This window comes from Anarhichas minor, unplaced genomic scaffold (assembly GCF_050575085.1).
Source record: "Anarhichas minor isolate MPS153535 unplaced genomic scaffold, ASM5057508v1 ptg000126l, whole genome shotgun sequence".
NCBI classification, from domain to species: Eukaryota; Metazoa; Chordata; class Actinopteri; order Perciformes; family Anarhichadidae; genus Anarhichas; species Anarhichas minor.
This window is the reverse complement of record NW_027466572.1, coordinates 238831-265000: the sequence shown is the minus strand read 5'-3', so window position 1 is coordinate 265000 and position 26170 is coordinate 238831. Positions and strand designations below refer to the sequence as shown.

Sequence of the window (26170 nt, the reverse complement as noted above, 5' to 3'; positions counted from 1 at the left end):
TGTTTCCTCCCCCCTGCCAGTCCCCCACCGCTGGGGCAATGAGCAGAGTGTGGGGGGGGGGGGGGGGGGGGGGGGGGGTGTACTCACTCTCTTCATCCCATTGGTCAGACAGAGTACAGTTTCCTGCAACTGCTCTCAGGCGTTGTGGCAGGGCGGCACAGACCTCCTCCACTATTCTATTGGTCAACCTGACAGACGTGATGTTAGTGTTCTGTCTGAAGGTGACCATAGATGCTGCTGTTGATGACATCTTCACCAAATGTCCCAGTTTAGTGCAGCCGGCTTCTCTCAGACGCGTTCTCAGGCTGGCAGACTGCAGCGTTTGGGTTCTAATGAAGCTGTTGAAGAACAAAGGTTCCTCCAGCAGCCACACGCCCGGAGTCTCATCAGCTTTACGTGAAATGTTAAAAATCTGCCACGCCTGCAGAACAGAGCCGTAGAACGGCGTCAGCCCGGCCAAGTCCACTTCCTCAGGTTGTAGGAGAAAGAGCTGCTTATCATATCCCAACCGCCCAGCTCTCCTCAGCAGCAGGTCGAGCCGTGTCCATCCAGCTGGGGCCACAGCCATAGAGCAGCTTCTGTGCAGTCCGGAGTCTGAAAGAGGCGATTCTGGACTGGATATCGATGAGACCCTGCCCCCCCTCTGCCACAGGCAGATAGAGAGCTGCTGCACGAACCCAGTGCCGGCCGGACCAGAAGAAGTCCACGACAGACCTCTGTATCTCTGCTATGAGGCCTCCAGGTGGCATCAGAGCGATGAGTCTGTGCCACAGAGTCGAGGCAACCAAGTTATTAGCAACCAGAACTCTTCCCCTATATGACAACTGGGGTAGTAACCATCTCCACCTAGAGAACCGAGCACACACCTTCTCCTTAACTCCCTCCCAGTTCTTTTTCTCAAAAACCTCAGAGCCCAAAAACACACCCAGCACTTTTAGACCTTCTTTTCCCCACTGAAGACCTCCAGGCAGATGAGGCACCGTCTGATGTCTCCACTGTCCCACCAATAAAGCTTCAGATTTTTCCCAGTTCACCCGTGCAGATGAAGCCCTCTCATAAAGAGACAAAGCATCCTGCAGACATAGAACATCTCCCTGGTCCCTAATGAAGATGTTTACATCATCAGCATATGCAGACACAGCGAAGGGACTACAAAGACTGGAGGACCCAGGCAGTGACAGACCACTGAGCCGACTTCTCAGCCTGCACAACAGAGGCTCAAAAGCGAGGCTGTATAGTTGCCCTGAGATAGGACAACCCTGCCTTATCCCTCGCCGTACAGGGATCGGTCGACTCAGGCCAGCTCCCATTTTTACCATACATTCAGCACCCCTGTACAGCAAACCCACCCAAGCCAAGAACCCATTACCAAGCCCAAAAGCCCTGAGTGCAGAAAACAGATATGCATGACCCACCCTGTCGAAAGCCTTCTCCTGGTCTAGTGAGACAATACCAACATCTACATCGTGGAATTTACATACATCAAGCACATCACGGATGAGAAAGATATTGTCCATAACTGTTCTATCTGGGATACAGTACGTTTGGTCGCTATTTACAACCACTTCCAGGTAGTCTCTTAGTCTGTTAGATAAGGCTCTGGAAAGCACCTTATAGTCTGTGCAAAGCAGGGCCACTGGTCTCCAGTTCTTAAGAAGGGCCAAGTCGCCCTTCTTGGGCAGCAGAGAGAGTACTGCCCGCTGGCATGAAACAGGAAGTGATCCTGTTTTAAAACATTCCATCAAAACAGAGTGTAAGTCAGAACCGATAATGTTCCAGAATTTCTTAAAGAAATCCGAGGAGAGACCGTCGATTCCCGGAGTCTTTCCTGAAGCCATCTGGTTCACTGCAACCGTCAGCTCCTCCAGCGTCAGCTCTCCGTCCAGCATAGCCCTCTCTGCTGGACTGAGCTGGGGAAGACCCTCCAGGAGCTCCCTACTGCTCTCCGTACAGGATTGCTCTTCCCCAAAAAGAGCAGCGTAGAAGCCCACGGCATGGGTCCTCATCTCCCTCTGGTCAGTGGTTATCCTGCCTCCTGGGAGCTTCAGACAGGTCATCCGCTTCCTCTGCGCCACCGATCTCTCCAGGTTGAAGAAAAACGAGCTTGGGGCATCCATGTCCTTCAACTTGAGGAAACGGGACCTGACCAGAGCTCCTTTCACTCTCTCTTGCAGGAAGGAGCTCAACTCCAACCTCCTCTCCTTCAGCAGTTGGCCCACACCGGGATCTGGGTCTCTCTGGAAGCCCTCCTCAATGATCTTTATGTTGGCTTCAAGGTCTTTAACAGCAGACTTGATTATAGCGGTGGCGTTTGAGGTGTACTGCTGGCAGAACACACGGATCTGTGCTTTTCCGACCTCCCACCACTGTTTCAGAGAACTGAAAAGAACTTTTTCAGTTTTCCACTGCTGCCAAAGAACCCCAAAGCTCTGACAAAAAGTGCTGTCCTGTAGAAGTTTATTATTAAAATGCCAGTAGGAGCTAACCCTTTCACCTGGTGAGGTTATCAAGCCTAAACTGACGAGGTGGTGATCAGAGAACCCAACTGGACTGATTGTGCTGTTCTTCAGTCTGGAACTGAGACTGCGAGAGATGTAAATTCTGTCCAGCCTGGCTGCACTTATCCTGTCGTTGCTGACTCTAACCCATGTGTACTGTCTGTTTAGTGGGTGTTTTATTCTCCACGTGTCCAACAGATCTAAGTGTGTGATGACGTTGTGGAGACTCTGAGCTGACTGCGGGTGTGGTTCCTCACTATTCCGGTCTATGGTGAAGTCTAGAGTACAGTTAAAATCCCCTCCGATGATCAGTTGCTCCTGATGGCAGCTCTGCAGTTCATTTTGCAGCGTAGTGAAGAAGCGTGCTCTTTCTGACCCCTGATTCGGTGCATATATGTTCACGAAGCAGTAAAGCGAGCTCTCTATCTCTGCCCTCACCATCAGAAAACGACCCTCCACCACCTCAGTGACAGACAGGACGGTTGCATTAGCTGCTGTTCTAAACAGCACGGCTACCCCGGCACTAAGATTGGTGCCGTGGCTCAGGGTGCATGAGCCCTCCCACCATAAAACCCAGTCTACTTCATCTGATGGAATGGTGTGAGTTTCTTGCAAAAAGAGGATGTCCAACCTTTTTTGATTTACAACCTCCTGTATTAATGCTCTTTTATGCCCGTCCCGCCCACCATTGATGTTTAAAGACCCTAAATTGAAGCTCTGCATAGAAAGGTCAGAGGATGGAAGGAGGTAAGACAAGATAAGAAGTAAGCAGTGGAAAGTGGAAAACCCCGTGTGACACATGATCATGTTAAACTGTCTTCGTTTTTTGAACTCTTCCACTTTTCCTTACTTTCCTCAAGGTTGTGATGTGTTTCTTTAGGCGGAAGCGCTTTTTTCCATCTAGAAGGTCCAAACCCACCTTTCTCTGCGCCACCCCAACAGATCGTATGAACTTCTCAATGTCAGGGAAATAATCACTCACTTTTGCAGATCTATTGTAAGTTACATCCAAAAACGAGTTTATTTCCTCTAGTGAATACAGATCAGTGCCTTTAATGCACGTTTCAGAATTAGATGCAACATCTGATTCACTCTCATACTCCATGTCCTCTCCCTCACAAGACAGCTGGCTGTTGGACACAGACCCTACACTCTGTCCTTCATCTAAGGGTATGGTGAGATCTCCACCTGCTGAACCTGTAGCTGCCTCTTCACACACTTCTACCGACTGTGGTGGTGCTTCGGTACCTGATGTAGTGAGGTTCTGCGCCACCACAGAAGCCTGCTGGTTGTAAGACTGGCCCTGATCCTCCTTATCAACATTATTGTTATCAGCAGAAGACGAAGAAGCTCCGCCGACCGCACCCGCCGGAGCCGCCGCGGCACCAGCGGGAGCCGCCGCGGCACCAGGCTCCGCGGCCGGAGGCTCCGCCTCCGCGCTTCTCTGCTGCTTGTGCGGACACGCGAAGCGTTTGTGTCCTACATCTCCACACTCAAAGCATTTGATCTGTCCCGAGCTAGCGTACACCATGTATGAACCCTCCCCGTGTTTAACCCTGAAGGACACCTCCAGTGTTTGTGTAGGTGACTCCAGGAACATGAAGACCTGCCGCCTAAGAGACAGCACGTGCTTCAGTTTGGGATCCTTACACCCCAAACTGACTGTTTTAAATCCGCTGGCAAACTTTCCAAACCTGCGCAGCTCATTTTCTAACAGCTCGTTCGGTATAAACGGCGGAACACCGGACACGGTGATCCGCGTAGAGGGCACTGAGAGCGGAGAGACCTGCACGAAGCTGTCCCTGATAAACACGCCGCTCTCTATCAGGTTGTGGACATAAGCTTCGCTCGCCACGAACACAACCACAGCTTTATTCATCCGAGATGCAAAGGAGAGTTTGTCATGTCCCACCTGCTCTCCGACAGCCAGCAGCACCTCCTCTACTGACACGCTGCTATCCGGTGGAACTACCCGGACTCCCTGCCGGATTGACGGGCGTGGCGTCTCGGAGGACGCCATCCTCCCAAACACCACTAATCACACGTTCTACCGATAAATACACTGCTCAGTATCTCACCTGATCACGTGCAGAGACAGAAGAGCAGAGGAACAAATCCCAAAGCAGTGAAAATACAATCAAACCTCCGCGACACTCTCACGTCCACCACTCACACTCACACGCAACCGGAAACACAAGAGAGGAGAGGAGGAGAGGAGAGAGGAGAGGGGTCAATAGGAGACAAGAGGAGACAAGAGAGGAGACAAGAGGAGACAAGAGAGGAGACAAGAGAGGAGACAAGAGGAGACAGGAGAGGAGACAGGAGAGGAAAAGCATGAAAGAAGAGAGGAAGCTGTGGCGATGAAGACATAAGGAGGAAGAAGAGGAGAGGAACCTCATCAAGTGGTTGTTTTTTTAAGCAGAGCTCTTACAGAGAATTACAGCATGAGCCTCAATCTGTCCTCAGGACACTGGACCTACTGGACTAACACTGGACCTAGACTGTACCTAGACTGGACTAACACTGGACTAACACTGGACCTAGACTGGACTAACACTGGACCTAGCCTGGACTAACACTGGACTAACACTGGACTAACACTGGAGCTAGACTGGACTAACACTGGACCTAGACTGTACCTAGACTGGACTAACACTGGACTAACACTGGACCTAGACTGGACTAACACTGGACCTAGCCTGGACTAACACTGGACTAACACTGGACTAACACTGGAGCTAGACTGGACTAACACTGGACCTAGACTGGACTAACACTGGACCTAGCCTGGACCTAGACTGGACTAACACTGGACCTAGACTGGACCTAGACTGGACTAACACTGGACCTAGACTGGACCTAGACTGGACTAACACTGGACTAATGCTGGACCTAGACTGGACTAACACTGGACCTAGACTGGACCTAGACTGGACTAACACTGGACCTAGACTGGACTAACACTGGACCTAGACTATAGAACCAGGGAGTATTAACACATTAAAGTAAGACAGGTGTTTGACTGTGTATTGACTGCACTATACTGAGCATGTGTGACTCTGCTGTCCTGCTGTAGCTGAACAATGAAGACCTTTCACCTGTTCAGCATCATAGCTGCTGAACATCAGCGTGCTGGCAGGACTCACTGGTTCATCCTCTGCAGGCTCTGATGCTGCCTCCAGCTTCAGCTCTGACTTATTTAAGTTCACTTCACAACACACACACATCCAACGTGTTCTACAGAAAGTGGCCACTCTCTGTTTGCTCAAAAGAAAAAAGACAAACTCCCTGTTAACAGAGCTTGTAATGTGTGTGTGTGTGTGTGTGTGCAGACATTAGACTAGTGATGCAGCAGTGATGTCGACCACACACACAAAATCAGTTTCATGTTCAATTACACATCATCTGTTCATGCGAGCTGAAGCTTCTCCACCGTTTATGTTCTCATAGCAGCTGCTGTCTGTCTGTCTGTCTGTCTGTCTGTCTGTCTGTCTGTCTGTCTCTCTTACTGTCTCTTTGTCTGTCTGTCTGTCTGTCCACTTCAGCTACTGGAGATGAGGCGTTTTGCACGACGGAACTTTGACTGCAGACAAGAGGACCAGACACAAAAGAGCGAAATGAAAAAGGAAAGAGAGGAACATGTGAAAGCTTTCTCAGCCCTCTGGACAGTTCAAAGAACAGAGGAGGAGGAGGAGGAGGAGGAGGATAGATGTTGAATGCTGCAAAGAATTTAAAGAAACTGAAACAGTCTCAATGTTTTACTGATGTCTCTTTAAGTAAACACGATTGTCTATTTGTATAGAGTTATTCTTAATGCGCCTCCTCCTCCTCTTCCTCTTCCTCTTCCTCTTCCTCCTCCTCCAGGAGCAGAGCTCTTTCTCTCTGCTGGAGATCCAGAACGTATTGCTGGACCCGCTGGAGGTGAAGGGGGACACAGGAGAACCAGAACCAGGATTGAGAGGTTCAGACCTGAACCTGCTGCAGTAGAACGAGAGGTTTTCTAAAGGGACTCACTACCACTGTAGTCCACAGGGGGCGCCAGAACCAACACTAAGAAGGCTCCTTGTAGTAGCTTTATCCTCTCACTGGAGAATGTACGGAGAGGAACTAAGACTGCTCTTAATAAATCTCTGTAACACAATAGTGATCGAGTGTATGACCCACTGATGAACGTACTGCAACACTTATATATTTAAAGTATTATGAACTGGCAAAAGAAATGTTGTATTCCATTTTTATGTTTTATATTTTATTTAAAATAGCACGTTAGCATTTAATATCAAAGAATCCAGACCGATGAACTCTGCACAAAATGTCTTTCTGTAATATTTCAACCCTTTCATCAGAGGCTCAGTCACCATTGTATTACCTCCTTCAGTGACAGATTAACAGTTATTCTAAACTTTAATCATAACTGTGATACACGCTGTGCGACAAACGCTGCGTCCTCACCTGAGTCGGCGCTGTACATGTAGACGAACCTGGTCCAGTAGAAGTGCTCCAGCAGGGCCATGACGGGCTCCTGCAGCTGGGGCCGCAGCTGCAGGACGAACTGGTTGTTGGTCTGAACCGGGAAGGACGGCGTGACGAAGCAGACGTGCAGGGAGCCGCAGAAAGACATCAGCATGTTGACCGTCCGCCGGTCGTACAGACCCATGATGGCGTACACGCCCTTCGAGAACTGAGAGCAGACTGGGAGGAGGAAGAAGAAGAGAGGGTCATTAAAACAGAGCTCATTGTTTTCTTCATCATCAACAAGGACAGAAACTCAACGTGGAACATGACTACAAAGACATGACCACAAACTCCTGACAAGCTCAGAGGAGAGAACCCTCACACCTCAAATGTATCAATGTTCAAAATTAGTCTTCGGAACTAGAAGAACATCTTGTTGTTTTGACCATTTTCTGACCGTCTCCATCTTGGTATTTACAGAGTTTGGCTGTATAGTATGAATATGAATCTGTTCGTCATTTATTGGTCCAGAACATGACAGCTTCCATATCGACTCTTCTTCATCTCGTCTTTAAACCAACACACACACACACACACACACACACACACACACACACACACACACACACACACACACACACACTTCCCTTCACATGTTTATGTTTTTAATCTGAGTTTTAATCTGCACACAGAGCAGCAGAATCTCCACTCTGCAACAAGTGAACAGACCATAACCAGTGGTAATCTTCACGGCACGGACGTGATTCCTGCTGCTGTGTAGCTGATGAAGGCTTCCACGTGGTTAGTCTCAATACTAAAGATGCTCACGTGGTTAGTCTCAACACTGAAGATGCTCACGTGGTTAGTCTCAACACTAAAGATGCTCACGTGGTTAGTCTCAACACTAAAGATGCTCACGTGTTTAGTCTCAACACTGAAGATGCTCACGTGGTTAGTCTCAACACTGAAGATGCTCACGTGGTTAGTCTCAACACTGAAGATGCTCACGTGGTTAGTCTCAACACTAAAGATGCTCACGTGGTTAGTCTCAACACTGAAGATGCTCACGTGGTTAGTCTCAACACTAAAGATGCTCACGTGGTTAGTCTCAACACTGAAGATGCTCACGTGGTTAGTCTCAACACTGAAGATGCTCACGTGGTTAGTCTCAACACTAAAGATGCTCACGTGGTTAGTCTCAACACTAAAGATGCTCACGTGGTTAGTCTCAACACTGAAGATGCTCACGTGGTTAGTCTCAACACTAAAGATGCTCACGTGGTTAGTCTCAACACTGAAGATGCTCACGTGGTTAGTCTCAACACTGAAGATGCTCACGTGGTTAGTCTCAACACTGAAGATGCTCACGTGGTTAGTCTCAACACTGAAGATGCTCACGTGGTTAGTCTCAACACTGAAGATGCTCACGTGGTTAGTCTCAACACTGAAGATGCTCACGTGGTTAGTCTCAACACTGAAGATGCTCACGTGGTTAGTCTCAACACTGAAGATGCTCACGTGGTTAGTCTCAACACTGAAGATGCTCACGTGGTTAGTCTCAACACTGAAGATGCTCACGTGGTTAGTCTCAACACTGAAGATGCTCACGTGTTTAGTCCCAACACTGAAGATGCTCACGTGGTTAGTCTCAACACTGAAGATGCTCACGTGGTTAGTCTCAGCACTGAAGATGCTCACGTGGTTAGTCTCAACACTGAAGATGCTCACGTGGTTAGTCTCAACACTGAAGATGCTCACGTGGTTAGTCTCAACACTGAAGATGCTCACGTGGTTAGTCTCAACACTGAAGATGCTCACGTGGTTAGTCTCAACACTGAAGATGCTCACGTGGTTAGTCTCAACACTAAAGATGCTCACGTGGTTAGTCTCAACACTGAAGATGCTCACGTGGTTAGTCTCAACACTGAAGATGCTCACGTGGTTAGTCTCAACACTGAAGATGCTCACGTGGTTAGTCTCAACACTGAAGATGCTCACGTGGTTAGTCTCAACACTGAAGATGCTCACGTGGTTAGTCTCAACACTGAAGATGCTCACGTGGTTAGTCTCAACACTGAAGATGCTCACGTGGTTAGTCTCAACACTGAAGATGCTCACGTGGTTAGTCTCAACACTGAAGATGCTCACGTGGTTAGTCTCAACACTGAAGATGCTCACGTGGTTAGTCTCAACACTAAAGATGCTCACGTGGTTAGTCTCAACACTGAAGATGCTCACGTGGTTAGTCTCAACACTAAAGATGCTCACGTGGTTAGTCTCAACACTGAAGATGCTCACGTGGTTAGTCTCAACACTAAAGATGCTCACGTGGTTAGTCTCAACACTGAAGATGCTCACGTGGTTAGTCTCAACACTGAAGATGCTCACGTGGTTAGTCTCAACACTGAAGATGCTCACGTGGTTAGTCTCAACACTGAAGATGCTCACGTGGTTAGTCTCAACACTGAAGATGCTCACGTGGTTAGTCTCAACACTGAAGATGCTCACGTGGTTAGTCTCAACACTAAAGATGCTCACGTGGTTAGTCTCAACACTGAAGATGCTCACGTGGTTAGTCTCAACACTGAAGATGCTCACGTGGTTAGTCTCAACACTGAAGATGCTCACGTGGTTAGTCTCAACACTAAAGATGCTCACGTGGTTAGTCTCAACACTAAAGATGCTCACGTGGTTAGTCTCAACACTGAAGATGCTCACGTGGTTAGTCTCAACACTGAAGATGCTCATGTGGTTAGTCTCAACACTGAAGATGCTCACGTGGTTAGTCTCAACACTAAAGATGCTCACGTGGTTAGTCTCAACACTAAAGATGCTCACGTGGTTAGTCTCAACACTGAAGATGCTCACGTGGTTAGTCTCAACACTGAAGATGCTCACGTGGTTAGTCTCAACACTGAAGATGCTCATGTGGTTAGTCTCAACACTGAAGATGCTCACGTGGTTAGTCTCAACACTAAAGATGCTCACGTGGTTAGTCTCAACACTGAAGATGCTCACGTGGTTAGTCTCCTACAGCTGCTGGTATTACTGGAACAATAAGATGAGAATAACCACGCTGCATGGAGGAGCTGAAGTATGTACAGTCAGAACAGCCACAGCTGGTTCTTCACATTAAACGTCTGTTGTTCCCGATGAGACTGACACAGTAAAGCTCTTCTTTAAATATAAGGTCCTTTAATCAGCGACCGCTTCATCTCTTATGTTTGATCTCCACAGAACAGAGGAGCTGCTGTGATTGGTCAGAAGTAGAGAGGTTACCTAAACACAACCACGCTGCTCCATCCCTTCAGGTGACACACGTGTGTGTGTGTGTGTGTGTCCTTGGTGTGCAGCACTACCACGCTAACAACACGCCCGGTCCCTCTGAGCAGGCTGGCCCTGGAATAACCCCCCCCCTTGGGGCCATGCTATCATGCTAACAATAGCCACGCAGCCTGAGGCAAATGCTATCATGCTAACGAGGTATCTGTCCCTTAGCATTAGCGCTGCTGTCCTGCTGCTCCATCACGGAGGGGACGGATGCTGAGAGCCCTGCTGGGAATCAACAACAACAACAAGGCTGTCATGACGATCCAGATGTGTACATCCTGAAGGATCTAATGTTTGTTTCCTTTGTTCATCTTAATGGATGTGTGCTGATCAGTGTTCACTCATGTAATGTAGTGTTAAACTATGACACTGTGAACATTGAAGATATAATAACGTCATAATAACATTAATATTGCACCACAATACAAGAATGACTCTTCATAAATATCCTCTCATCATCAGCTCATTCTGATGAGGAGGCGTGAGAGTCTCAGCTCGACTCAAACACTAACTAGAACTAGAAGAGACCTCCAGCACCGTCTCCACTGGTGTACCCGCCCCGTGTTTAACGGGGTCTTCCTCATGCTGAGCTCATACGCTTCATATCACATCTTACTCTGCATCTTTCATTTTCCTTACAGAAGTCCAGCAACAGTCTTTTTCAAATAAATGTTCTTCACAATTTAGTAAGAAAGAACAGTTTGTTTGTCTCGTCCACCTCTTCTCCCACCTTGTTCATACTTCCTTGTTCACGTCGATAACTAAATTAAACGTGTGAGCACGTCTACGAGCTGCAGCGCGTTAGTTTCTGTTGGTAACGCTACCAACGCTGGATGAGAGCTGCAAGCCCTCCAAGTCTCATGACGATGACAAACAAACCAAACTCCTCCTGCTGAATGTCAACACAACCTTCCTTTAACATAGACCAAGACAAGCGTTGGACAAGGACACTGGTGGCAGAGCCTGAGCTGACCTCGTCCCCACTGGGGGTCCTCCAGTCAGACATCTCAGTCCTCGCCACCCGAGGCTTTTAGACAGAGCTTTATTTAAACACAGCCCAGAGACGACGACGAGCGCCACGGGCCCCACAGCTGAGACCTCCGCTCCCCGACGCAGAGCTGCTCGTCCTCCGACACGTCCGTCCGTCCTGCAGATCTGTCTCTCTGTGACCAAACACAATCACAGGAGAGACAACAACGACGGGCTTATTTGGCGGGTGATTGTGAGGACGTCTGTGAACCTGGAGGCCTTCACCGTCATCCTCCTCCACTGCCTCCGCTCACCACCACGACCCGCTCAGAGTTCTAACGCTCCCTCTGCTGAGAGGACGAGACAGGGCGGCCCGGAGACACTCGTCCAACAATCAGGTCACTGTTTCTGTCCGTCGCTCAGTATTCACGTCACTTAGTCCACCGCAGCGAATGATGGAGACGTTTACAATACAAGTTCACAACCAACGACGTTACAAAGTCACACACGTCCAGAGTTAAGTCACGCTTTAAGAGGCGCCATCTCTGGTGGCCTGAAGACCCGACTATGTCCTCCAACCTCTGTCCCCTCACTTCCTGTCAGCTCTCTAGAGAAGAGTCTGGGGTTAGAAGTAAACAAGCCGCCATCAAACACTACAATGTATGACCAGCAGAGCACTTTGACTACCCTCTCGTACACACAAGGACCGTATGTAAGAAGTGGACGAAGTCGTTGTGACGTCACTCATTGGTTTGTGGACTGATGTTATGAAGCCTCGAGTTCAGAGACCATCTTGGATTACGGCCATCACCATTGTGGTTTCTTATCAACCAGTGAACAGGAAGTGACCATATCAGGACTGAGGAGGAGTGACGTAGAGACGCCGTACACGTCTCTGGTAGAGACCTGTCAATCACCGTGTAGCCCCGCCCTAAATCATCCCCTGCTTATGTATATATCTTATATAGTTCCTCCGTCTGGGGCCACAGCTCCACCTTTATCTTTAAGCTCCTCCTCCAGTGTAATATTTTATGGTCCCACCAAAGTTTCACTTCCTGACGTCAGGATCATTTACAGATGTTTCATTCTGCAGAGTCCAGGCAGGTCTCTCCTGACACCACTATCTCCAGGTTCCAGAGAGCATTTTTAAACATTGAATCAAACAGGTTACATGTTAATCACTTACCTCCTACTCCACTAACACTAGTTCATACTGGATTCATAGATGTTGCTCTGAGCTGCCTGGCTCACCGAGACAAATCAAACGCCAACATTACAACGTCTTAAACAAATGAACAGAGGCGATACGAGCTGTCCATCTGGCAGCCTCGACCTCAGGCTCTAATTAATGTGTTTAGTCGCGATGCTGAATAATAGATGAAGTGGCTGCTGCCTTCCTCAGGGCGATGCACCGCACACAGAGAACGGTTGCAGGTTCAAATCCCATCTGGGGTGCTCAGTCTGATTCTCGCCTCTGCCGTACGTTTGGATTTAACTCACAGAGCAGCCTCCGTAAGAACCGCTGCAGTTCTCCAGCAGAAGAAGAACGTCTGCTGATAGTTTAGCAGCTTTCTGAAGCGAGTTCGGTATTTTCACCGCAGAGAATAGCTACAAACAATCAGACATGATACAGCTCAGTACACAATTCTCACCACAGGGTCTGGACTTTAACAAAAGTAGAGTTATAAACGGCAGCAGCAGCGTTTATTCTACGTAAAAGTTTGATTAAAAAGACTTAAATGAAGTGGATCACCTGATGTAGAGACACTTTGAGTTAATCTGATGTTAACGGTTGTTTGACGGTTGCTCTCTAGCTCGTGAGCCGCCATGTTGGAGCGACGTCGATGAAAACGTAACACGATCAGCAACACTTTGGGTTAAATAAGTCAAATAGAGAGGAGAGAGGAGAGAGAGGAGAGAGGAGAGAGGAGAGAGAGGAGAGAGAGGAGAGGAGAGAGGAGAGAGAGGAGAGGAGAGAGGAGAGAGAGGAGAGAGAGGAGAGAGAGGAGAGAGGAGAGAGAGGAGAGGTGAGAGAGGAGAGGAGAGAGGAGAGGAGAGAGGAGAGAGAGGAGAGGTGAGAGGAGAGAGAGGAGAGAGGAGAGAGGAGAGAGAGGAGAGAGGAGAGAGGAGAGAGAGGAGAGAGAGGAGAGGAGAGAGGAGAGAGAGGAGAGAGAGGAGAGAGAGGAGAGAGGAGAGAGAGGAGAGGTGAGAGAGGAGAGAGAGGAGAGAGAGGAGAGAGTAGAGAGAGGAGAGAGAGGAGAGGAGAGGAGAGAGAGGAGAGAGAGGAGAGAGGAGAGAGAGGAGAGAGAGGAGAGAGAGGAGAGGTGAGAGAGGAGAGGAGAGAGGAGAGAGAGGAGAGGAGAGAGAGGAGAGAGGAGAGAGAGGAGAGAGAGGAGAGAGAGGAGAGGAGAGGAGAGAGAGGAGAGAGAGGAGAGAGGAGAGAGAGGAGAGAGAGGAGAGGAGAGGAGAGAGAGGAGAGAGAGGAGAGAGGAGAGAGAGGAGAGAGAGGAGAGAGAGGAGAGGTGAGAGAGGAGAGGAGAGAGGAGAGAGAGGAGAGGAGAGAGAGGAGAGAGGAGAGAGAGGAGAGAGAGGAGAGAGAGGAGAGGAGAGGAGAGAGAGGAGAGAGAGGAGAGAGGAGAGGAGAGAGAGGAGAGAGGAGAGAGGAGAGAGGAGAGAGAGGAGAGAGAGGAGAGAGGAGAGAGGAGAGAGGAGAGAGAGGAGAGGAGAGAGAGGAGAGAGGAGAGAGGAGAGAGAGGAGAGAGAGGAGAGGAGAGAGAGGAGAGAGAGGAGAGAGAGGAGAGGAGAGAGAGGAGAGAGGAGAGAGAGGAGAGAGAGGAGAGAGAGGAGAGGAGAGGAGAGAGAGGAGAGAGAGGAGAGAGGAGAGAGAGGAGAGGAGAGAGAGGAGAGAGGAGAGAGGAGAGAGAGGAGAGAGGAGAGAGAGGAGAGGAGAGAGAGGAGAGAGGAGAGAGAGGAGAGAGAGGAGAGAGGAGAGAGGAGAGAGAGGAGAGAGAGGAGAGAGAGGAGAGGAGAGAGAGGAGAGGAGAGAGGAGAGAGAGGAGAGAGAGGAGAGAGAGGAGAGAGGAGAGAGAGGAGAGGTGAGAGAGGAGAGAGGAGAGAGGAGAGAGAGGAGAGAGAGGAGAGAGGAGAGAGAGGAGAGGAGAGGAGAGAGAGGAGAGAGAGGAGAGAGAGGAGAGGAGAGAAGAGGAGAGAGGAGAGAGATGAGAGAGGAGAGAGAGGAGAGGAGAGAGAGGAGAGGAGAGAGGAGAGAGAGGAGAGAGAGGAGAGAGAGGAGAGGAGAGAGAGGAGAGAGAGGAGAGAGAGGAGAGGAGAGAGAGGAGAGAGAGGAGAGAGATGAGAGAGGAGAGAGAGGAGAGGAGAGAGAGGAGAGAGAGGAGAGAGATGAGAGAGGAGAGAGAGGAGAGAGAGGAGAGAGATGAGAGAGGAGAGAGAGGAGAGAGAGGAGAGGAGAGAGAGGAGAGGAGAGAGGAGAGAGAGGAGAGGAGAGAGAGGAGAGAGGAGAGAGAGGAGAGAGGAGAGAGAGGAGAGAGGAGAGAGGAGAGAGAGGAGAGGAGAGAGAGGAGAGAGGAGAGAGAGGAGAGAGGTGAGAGAGGAGAGAGGAGAGAGAGGAGAGAGGAGAGAGAGGAGAGAGGAGAGAGAGGAGAGAGGAGAGAGAGGAGAGAGAGGAGAGAGGAGAGAGGAGAGGAGAGGAGAGAGGAGAGAGAGGAGAGAGGAGAGAGAGGAGAGAGGAGAGAGAGGAGAGGAGAGAGGAGAGAGGAGAGAGAGGAGAGGAGAGAGGAGAGAGGAGAGAGAGGAGAGGAGAGAGGAGAGAGGAGAGAGAGGAGAGAGGAGAGAGAGGAGAGAGGAGAGAGGAATGAACATTTAAATGAGTGTTCTTGTATTCCAACATGTCTCCTGTGTTTGTCCGTCAGCAGACTGAGAATGAAAGAGAAGCAGAGCGTCTGACCTTCTGTTTAGCTTCTTGAACATCATTTAATTAAAGATAATCTCTCTGATTCTTCACCAGATTGTGTTGTTGGAGATACAAACAGCTGCTCTTCATCCTGTGAGATGTTCAACTGAGCGTGAAGCTATGACTGAGTCACCAGCTCCCTCCTCCTCCTCTTCTTCTTCTTCTTCTTCTTCTTCTCTCCACTTCCTGCCTCCAACGTGATGCCTCCTCTAGTTTGAGTTTTATACCAATAAACAATTAATATCACGACGTGTCCTTCTGTCGACTCCTGGTAAGAGAAGTCCTGGCAGCCAAACACCAGAGGAGGAACACCATTTCATTTAGCCTCTTCCTCCTCCTCCTCTTGATGTTCAGAGGATTAAAGTTAAATCTCAGAGATCTCAGTGTTGTTAGCAGTGACTCTCTGCAGCAGTGAGGACGTGGACCTGTTTAGTGCTGCAGTCCTTCAGAGTTAACGGACCCACAAATGACCTCTCAGGGCTCTTTTCCTGCTGACGCTGGGTTCCTCTCCTCCGTTCAGCTCAAACCACATTACTTCAGACCGAGGGAGGAAGAGAAGGAGCAATACTTCCTCATCAAGCGCTCCCATCTTGGGTTTAGAATGTGCAGCCGGGTGTCAGGTTCAGGGAGCCGTCGGCAGAGACCGAAGTCTGTGTTAACACGAGGTCACACTCGGGTTAGTGGTGCGTTCAAAGACCCGTTACGTGCTCTGTTAGACGGAGATGCTCGCTCACTAACATCCGTGACTGTTCCAGCGTGTCGTATCACCAGAGCTCAACAGGAGGTGTGTATTGTTCCCTCCCTCCCTCAGGAGGCAGTTAGCTTAGTTAGCTTAGCATAAAGAGTGGAAACAGCTAGCCTGGCTCAGTGCAACGATAATGACATCATCCTCCTCAGCTGCTCAAACGCTCACTGATTATCATGTTTTATTGATTTAATCCAAACTAACAGAAGCAGCAGTTTGCCTTTTCTACGAGCTGTGTGTGAAGGAATCTCTCCTGGAGCCTCAGCAGCTTCACATCTCCTGTGAACCGTCTCCATCACTGTGATGATCCTTGCAGCTGCCTTCTATTGGTTTACATGTTCAAAGCTACATGTTGTCACTGGTTTCAGGTCTCAGATCCACCGTACACACTTCTAGATTAATGCTCAACAAATATCCTCTTAATGGTTAAAAGCCATCTGTGTCACAGGAATAACTTCCTCCTCCTCCTCCTCCTCCTCAGGAGGAAGTTGCTTATTGAGCAGCACTGTGAGGAGAACAGAGCGGTTGATGCTGTTTATCTGCTGACGACAGACTCGCTTCATCTCTCAATGAGTGACGTCTGAACTGTGAATATCTCTCCTGGACATTAAAGGGAAATACAAACGCAGAAACAACAGCTCCGGTGCTCAATAAACATGAATATAATAAGAGTGTGGATGCAAAGACCGAGGCACAGCAACAACACGGGAGGAAATAATAATAAAGCATGAAATATATGCAAATGAGAATTATGTTGTGAACAAATGTGAAGACGTAAGTGAAGAGATAATATGAGGAAATAAAGAACGACAGGAAGACATGTCAGTCACTGTCTGTCTGTCTGTATTACTGTATGTGTGTGTGTGTGTGTGTGTGTGTGTGTGTGTGTGTGTGTGTGTGTGTGTGTCATTCTATGTAATGAAGATGACAGCTGTCAATCAAAGCTCAACTCACTACCAAACATTTATATATAAACAGATCCATCCAAAAATATGGCTGAAGTTCTGTTTCCATCCAATCCTGATGTCTGGATATTAGTATTATTTATATACACATATATGATATATATGTGTATATAAACAGCTGGTCGGTGCCTTTAAAGCACCACAGAAGAAGAAGAGGTGATGATGAGAACGTGGTTTGTTTCATGTCTTCATGTGATGAGTTTTAACAATCGATTAATCGTTTCAGTCATGTTTTATTGTGTTTTATTGTGTTTAATTGTGTTTTATGATTGTAAACTGAAGATTCGTGAAGGTGAAGAAGACATTTAAAGACTAGAGCTTCAGGAAATAGACATGATGGACAGTTTTACTATTTACCCACGTTTTAAAGACAAGAACAATTAAACGATTGAGGGACAAATAATCGGCAGAATAATCAATAATGACGATAATCATTAGCTGCAGATCTAACTCTTGTAGTTAATCAATAATGAATAAACAGAGACAGTAAACGTCTTCACAGGACAGAAAAGAAACGGACTGAAGTGTGATTTTCACTATTGATCCAAACGCTAACCCAACTCTTAAATGTGTTTTAGTTTTAGCAATTTTCAACATTTTGGACTTCATGTGATCCGTACTGACCCTCCTGACAGTTTAACGTTAACCATCAGGGTGTAAATAAAGTTTTACCGTTAACCATCAGAGTGTAAATAAAGTTTTACCGTTAACCATCAGAGTGTAAATAAAGACAATGACCGTGGTCTGAAGCAGCGTGTTTAAATACGGCGTGCTGGAGCTCAGTGGCTCCTCGTGAAGATGTCGGCTGATGTTCACACGTCTACTGAGCAGCTGCAGGTTTCAGTGTGAAGCTCATTTCATTCATGTGATCTGTGATTCAGCATTCTGTCCGTCGCCATCTTGGTTTTTTAGCAACCAGTGAACAGGAAGTGACCATATGTGGACTGAGGAGGAGTGACATAGAGACGCTGTATACGTCTCTGGTAGAGACCTGTCAATCACTGTGTAGCCCCGCCCTAAAGCATCCCCTGCTTTATGGTCTGTTTGACTCTAAATGGACCATAATGTACTAAATGAACATCATGCTGTATTGAAGAAGACTTGAAACTAGAGATTGAGACCATAAACTCATGTTTACAATGTTTACTGAGGTAATAAATCAAGAGAGAAGTAGAGTCATTTTCTCATAGACTTCTATACAACCAGAGGAGTCGCCCCCTGGTGGACACTAGAGAGAATGCAGCTTTAACACATGAAGCTCTGACTTGACTTAAAGAACCGGAGGTTGTCTCCGGGTTGATCCTCATAGACCTCAATGTTAAAATGAACAACTTTACAGCAGAAATAAACATGGTTTTGGTCTCTCCTCCTCAGTCCAAATATGGTCACTTCCTGTTTACTGGTTGATAAAAACAACAACTAACTGGAGGCTGCATAACACGAGTGACGTGACCACGATGACGTCCTTCCTACACAGAACCCCTCTTAGCTTCTCCTGTAGAACACAAAGCGTTCCCACAAGTCCTCACTGCTCTCACAGAGATGATCAGTGTGGATGCAGCAGCAGCTCAAAGTGTGTTGAAGAACTCCGGCTGTCGAGTCTCACCGGAGGAGAAGCTCCGGCTGTTTTACATTTCACACAACAACACACTGGGGGGGGGGGGGGGGGGGCATCGTAAGAGAGGGCAGAGTTATCATATTATAACCGTGCTGAATGTATAGTGATCCTTCATCAGTGACAGTGAGTTTATGTTCAGTCTGAGGTGCAGAATGATCCACTGAATGAATGGATGAATATAATAATACACTTCTGTACATTAACTACATGTGTTCATATGTATTCATGTGTTCATGTTGACTGAGGGGAAACAGCTCGAGGAGTTTGAATTAAAAATATTTTAGTTTAAACTTTGAACCAGTTTGAAAGCTGCGGTTAATCTTTAGTGCAGAGTATAAAGTGTTAATACATGTTTTATAACTCGTACATCATGTTTACATTAATAAAACAGAGTTCTACAGAGTTACAGTGTTTCATGAACAACTGCTCTTTATAAACACCTCACGGGAAACATGAGAGAGAAACTAGCAGAAATCACACTCACACACACATTTAACAGACTCTTTTAAATGTGCGTGTGTGTCTGTAGGTGTGTGTGTGCGTGTGTGTGTGTGTGTGTAGATGTGTGTGTGTAGGTGTGTGTGTGTGTGTGTGTGTGTGTGTAGATGTGTGTGTGTAGGTGTGTGTGTGTGTGTAGATGTGTGTGTGTAGATGTGTGTGTGTGGGTGTGTGTGTGTGTAGGTGTGTGTGTGTGTGTAGATGTGTGTGCGTAGGTGTGTAGGTGTGTGTGTGTAGATGTGTGTATGTAGGTGTGTGTGTGTGTGTGGATGTGTGTGTGTAGGTGTGTGTGTGTGTGTGTGTAGATGTGTGTGTGTAGGTGTGTGTGTGTGTGTAGATGTGTGTGTGTAGATGTGTGTGTATAGGTGTGTGTGGGTGTGTGTGTGTGTAGGTGTGTGTGTGTGTAGATGTGTGTGCGTAGGTGTGTAGGTGTGTGTGTGTAGATGTGTGTGTGTAGGTGTGTGTGTGTGTGTGGATGTGTGTGCGTAGGTGTGTAGGTGTGTGTGTGTAGATGTGTGTGTGTGTGTGGATGTGTGTGTGTAGGTGTGTAGGTGTGTGTGTGTGTAGATGTCTGTGTGTAGGTGTGTGTGTGTGTGTGGATGTGTGTGTGTAGGTGTGTAGGTGTGTGTGTGTAGATGTGTGTGTGTAGGTGTGTGTGTGTAGATGTGTGTGTGTAGGTATGTGTGTAGATGTGTGTGTGTAGGTGTGTAGGTGTGTGTGTGTGTAGATGTATGTGTGTAGGTGTGTGTGTGTGTGGATGTGTGTGTGTAGATGTGTAGGTGTGTGTGTGTGTAGATGTATGTGTGTAGGTGTGTGTGTGTGTAGATGTGTGTGTGTAGGTGTGTGTGTGTGTGTAGATGTATGTGTGTAGGTGTGTGTGTGTGTGTGGATGTGTGTGCACAGCTGCTCCTGTCTGGAGTTGACCTGGGGGTCGTGAGACGTTCAGATGTAATAAAACTGTCTGGTGAGAATAGAAGCAGGTCAGCACACTGTTCAGTAAAGCTGCTGTAGTGTGCTGAACGCTCCCCGAGACCGCGGCCCATTTAGCTGTGAGCTCCCTCTGGTCCACGTCCACTTACTGCAGCCTCTTCTTTAAAGCCTCCTTTTAGTTCTGTGTTCCCTGAATCCCAAGTCTGCCCTATGAGGGCTGGAGGATGAGCTGACCCGTGACGGAGAGGACAGAGTTACACGAACGCACCGCCAAGTCTAAAAGAGCCTCACTCAAATGAGGAGCCCGCTAACGCTAACGCTAACGCTAACTCACTTTTAACACCTTAAGACTTTCTGTATCGCACCTGTACACAAACACACCTGAGTCATCAAGTCCTGTAGACCACTAGAAGAACAAACTCCCACTCACCACTGATGTACCGTCACTGTATAATGTAGTGAACAGAGTACCTGAACAGGTAGCGAACAGAGTACCTGAACAGGTAGAGTGTGTCTGAACTTACAGGCGTAGGTCATGGAGAAGCTGCTTCCTGGGTCCACCATGTCCACCTGTGGAACCAGTTTGGGGACGTCCTGCTGCTGGGCCAGAGCGAAGCGAAACACCTCGTACTCATGGGATCCGGTGGGGAAGAGGCCTCCTGTTCCACAGAGACACAGAGAGGATTAGACATACGTCCCACAGGAAGAGACCTCAGCATAAACTTCTTCTGGAACTACGGTTTAGGATGAAGCCTCCATGTTGTTTACCACCTGCTGTCCTGATGACAACCACTCACAGCATGACTGTCGACTGAGCGCCTTTGACTCAACGCTCCTCTCTTGACACCAGAGGCTGAGTTCACAGCCGTCACTAAAAATAACGCCGGCTGCTTTGCGGTGACTGCCGTTAAAAGCCTCTCTGCTCTGGAGCGCTCTCAGCGAGATGTTCTAGTCTCAGAGAAATGATGTGAACTCTTCAGCTGTGATGGAGCGTCTGAAGAACACACGTCTGTATCTGAGGCCACTCATCCAGATGTTAGAGGAGCTCTTTGAGCACAATCCAGTTCAGAAAACAGAACAATGAACTTTATGTTTTAAATGTTGAAGTCGTCATTCTCTGGTTTCTAGTACAAAGTACAATAGGTACCTCTGAGATGTAGTACAGTATAAAGTACAACATGTACCTCTGAGATGTAGTACAGTATAAAGTACAACATGTACCTCTGAGATGTAGTACAGTATAAAGTACTATTATGTACCTCTGAGATGTAGTACAGTATAAAGTACTATATGTACCTCTGAGATGTAGTACAGTATAAAGTACAACATGTACCTCTGAGATGTAGTACAGTATAAAGTACAATATGTACCTCTGAGATGTAGTACAGTATGAAGTACAACATGTACCTCTGAGATGTAGTACAGTATAAAGTACATGTACCTCTGAGATGTAGTACAGTATAAAGTACGACATGTACCTCTGAGATGTAGTACAGTATAAAGTACATGTACCTCTGAGATGTAGTACAGTATAAAGTACAACATGTACCTCTTAGGTGTAGTACAGTATAAAGTACAACATGTACCTCTGAGATGTAGTACAGTATAAAGTACAATATGTACCTCTGAGATGTAGTACAGTATGAAGTACAACATGTACCTCTGAGATGTAGTACAGTATAAAGTACAACATGTACCTCTGAGATGTAGTACAGTATGAAGTACATGTACCTCTGAGATGTAGTACAGTATAAAGTACAACATGTACCTCTGAGATGTAGTACAGTATAAAGTATAAGTACCTGAAGTTTGAACGTTAGTACATGTACTTGTTTATATTCCACATTACTTCAGAATACTATTCTACTATAAATAAAATAATATACTTAAAAACTTGTTCAGACTCAGATTGCTAAAAGTTAGCGACCGGAAGTTAGCTGCTAGCAGAAACCACACGTGCTAAAAAGCTAATGTAGCATTCTTGCTACATTAAAACAGTAAAGAGACGCTTTAATATCTCTTCATATTAAATACAATAATAAATGAAGCTTTACCTTCATCCTCCAGGTGATAAACACACACTAATATTAGAAATGACCTTTGTTTTGAAGAGACACGTCACCATGCTAACAATCCACCTGTGACTGTTTCCGGCATTACACCTTCAAAATAAGAGCTCCAATTTTTATAGTACAAGTAAAGGGACGAAGAAGGTCTAAAACACTCATGAGATGAATACAATGAAAAACATCAATGAATGAAAATAAAAGTACCGATACAACACCGTAAAAACGTGACTGATGTATTAATCCTAATACTTAGTTACTAAAGCTGTAAGATAACTGGTGGCAGAGTACCTCTAAGTACTTGTACTTGTACACCTTATGATCCTGTGCTTGTTGACACAGTTAACGCCCAAAAGTACAATCTGTGTTACCCTGTGAACACTGCTCACATAAAGTATGTGGATATTTTAGGAGTGTTATTAGAACATGATTTATTCATGAGCGTCTCGAGGCTGTGACAGAAGGTCTCCGGACTCAGAGGTGGTGTTCTGCTGAGCTGTGCAGGTTGTTTGGGTTCATTCCAGTGAAAACGCAGGTTAGTTCGGCTTGATGCCTCATCAGCACCGAACCTGAGCGGAGAGCCGGAGCCAGTGGTCCGGTGAATCGCATCATGACTTCACTTTGGGAGAGTCACGCACGCGCTCGGCCGCCCACAGCTGATCCACTGTGAGCGTGACCGAACCGGTGCGAGATGAAAGAGCTGAGGGAGCATTCATCCGACGGGAGGACCGGGAGAGACATGCGCGTGCAGGTTATTGATCCTGAACAGAGTTAATAGGATTCACTCAAGTGTCCTGCGTGTAACTATACTAGTACTTGTACTTTGCATTTATACTTTTTACTCTACTACATTTATCTGACAGCTTTAGTTAGAAAATACTTTATGAAAACATAAAATAGTTCAAAGAGCTGCTCTTCAAACGCTGATTGAACATCGATTCATTAATAATATTCCATTGTTGTAACAATCCTTTGTCTGGTGACTCACTGAGTGGTGGTAGAGGTACACAGATATAGTAATAATACAAGTAGTACTACCACCGTGTAGATATTAAAGTCCTGCATTCAATTCTAGTAACAGTGCAAAAGTATTAGAATCAAAACAAAGTACCAAAGGTAAAAGTACTCACTATGCAGAATGATATATGTTGTATTATTGTATTATGATTATTGATGCATTCATGTGTTCATCCTTCCAATGAAACAATAACGTGTACATCGTCCCCAGGTACCAATCATATCTTCTCTTGTCTTAATAATTCATATTTTATTTGTTGAATTATTTCATGTTATCAACATGAATCTGTGGAATACATATAGTGGCGTAAAAAGCACAATATTTACCTCTGAGTTGTAGTTTAGTAGAAGTTTAAAGTATTCAAGTAAAGTGCCACAAATTGTTACTTCACTGAGTACTGTAGCACAAGACAATCACAATGGAGACATGAACTTGGGCTCTGAGGAATTGTAAATGTCATTATTTTCTAACATTTCACTAAACTAATCAATTAATAAAGAGAATATTGGCAGATTGATCTATGATGAAACTAGATTCAAGGAAAGAAGAAACAACAAGCACAATTTAGCCCAATAACCACATGAATCTGAACCAATAAACACGTTGGGTCAAAACACCATAAACATCTTAACTACCCGTTGATATAACATCACATAGACTCTGTCCATGGTGCTGGTTCATATAACATCACATAGACTCTGTCCATGGTGCTGGTTCATATAACATCACATATACTCTGTCCATGGTGCTGGTTGACATAACATCACATAGACTCTGTCCATGGTGCTGGTTCCTATAACATCACATATACTCTGTCCATGGTGCTGGTTCACATAACATCACATAGACTCTGTCCATGGTGCTGGTTCATATAACATCACATATACTCTGTCCATGGTGCTGGTTCACATAACATCACATAGACTCTGTCCATGGTGCTGGTTCACATAACATCACATAGACTCTGTCCATGGTGCTGGTTCACATGACATCACATAGACTCTGTCCATGGTGCTGGTTCACATAACATCACATAGACTCTGTCCATGGTGCTGGTTGACATAACATCACATAGACTCTGTCCATGGTGCTGGTTCACATAACATCACATAGACTCTGTCCATGGTGCTGGTTGACATAACATCACATAGACTCTGTCCATGTTGCTGGTTCACATAACATCACATAGACTCTGTCCATGGTGCTGGTTCACATAACATCACATAGACTCTGTCCATGGTGCTGGTTGATATAACATCACATAGACTCTGTCCATGGTGCTGGTTCACATAACATCACATATACTCTGTCCATGGTGCTGGTTGACATAACATCACATAGACTCTGTCCATGGTGCTGGTTCCTATAACATCACATATACTCTGTCCATGGTGCTGGTTCATATAACATCACATAGACTCTGTCCATGGTGCTGGTTCATATAACATCACATATACTCTGTCCATGGTGCTGGTTCACATAACATCACATAGACTCTGTCCATGGTGCTGGTTCACATAACATCACATATACTCTGTCCATGGTGCTGGTTCACATAACATCACATATACTCTGTCCATGGTGTTGGTTCATATAACATCACATAGATTCTGTCCATGGTGCTGGTTCACATAACATCACATAGACTCTGTCCATGGTGCTGGTTCACATAACATCACATAGACTCTGTCCATGGTGTTGGTTGACATAACATCACATAGACTCTGTCCATGGTGCTGGTTGACATAACATCACATAGACTCTGTCCATGGTGCTGGTTCCTATAACATCACATAGACTCTGTCCATGGTGCTGGTTCCTATAACATCACATAGACTCTGTCCATGTTGCTGGTTCACATAACATCACATAGACTCTGTCCATGGTGCTGGTTCCTATAACATCACATAGACTCTGTCCATGGTGCTGGTTCACATAACATCACATATACTCTGTCCATGGTGCTGGTTGACATAACATCACATAGACTCTGTCCATGGTGCTGGTTCCTATAACATCACATATACTCTGTCCATGGTGCTGGTTCATATAACATCACATAGACTCTGTCCATGGTGCTGGTTCATATAACATCACATATACTCTGTCCATGGTGCTGGTTCACATAACATCACATAGACTCTGTCCATGGTGCTGGTTCACATAACATCACATATACTCTGTCCATGGTGCTGGTTCACATAACATCACATATACTCTGTCCATGGTGTTGGTTCATATAACATCACATAGATTCTGTCCATGGTGCTGGTTCACATAACATCACATAGACTCTGTCCATGGTGCTGGTTCACATAACATCACATAGACTCTGTCCATGGTGTTGGTTGACATAACATCACATAGACTCTGTCCATGGTGCTGGTTGACATAACATCACATAGACTCTGTCCATGGTGCTGGTTCCTATAACATCACATAGACTCTGTCCATGGTGCTGGTTCCTATAACATCACATAGACTCTGTCCATGTTGCTGGTTCACATAACATCACATAGACTCTGTCCATGGTGCTGGTCCTATAACATCACATAGACTCTGTCCATGGTGCTGGTTCACATAACATAACATATACTCTGTCCATGGTGCTGGTTCACATAACATCACATAGACTCTGTCCATGGTGCTGGTTCACATAACATCACATAGACTCTGTCCATGGTGTTGGTTCCTATAACATCACATAGACTCTGTCCATGGTGCTGGTTCACATAACATCACATAGACTCTGTCCATGGTGCTGGTTCACATAACATCACATAGACTCTGTCCATGGTGCTGGTTGACATAACATCACATAGACTCTGTCCATGGTGCTGGTTGACATAACATCACATAGACTCTGTCCATGGTGCTGGTTCCTATAACATCACATAGACTCTGTCCATGGTGCTGGTTCACATAACATCACATAGACTCTGTCCATGGTGCTGGTTCACATAACATCACATAGACTCTGTCCATGGTGCTGGTTGACATAACATCACATAGACTCTGTCCATGGTGCTGGTTGACATAACATCACATAGACTCTGTCCATTGTGCTGGTTCCTATAACATCACATAGACTCTGTCCATGGTGCTGGT

The 26170-nt window shown here is 46.5% G+C and overlaps 1 protein-coding gene across 1 annotated transcript in view; it reads right to left on the bottom strand.

The window, feature by feature from the left end:
- Nucleotides 1-20557, bottom strand: part of LOC142941047 (glutamate receptor 1-like) — a 44263-nt gene extending 23706 nt beyond the window's left edge. The window contains exons 1-2 of the mRNA XM_076083302.1: nt 20503-20557; nt 6951-7190 (exon numbers count right to left, since the gene is read on the bottom strand). Coding sequence (XP_075939417.1) covers nt 6951-7190; nt 20503-20542 — 280 coding nt within the window. The 5' untranslated portion in view covers nt 20543-20557. The remainder of the gene's footprint in view (nt 1-6950; nt 7191-20502) is intronic.
- Nucleotides 20558-26170: the final 5613 nt, after the last annotated feature.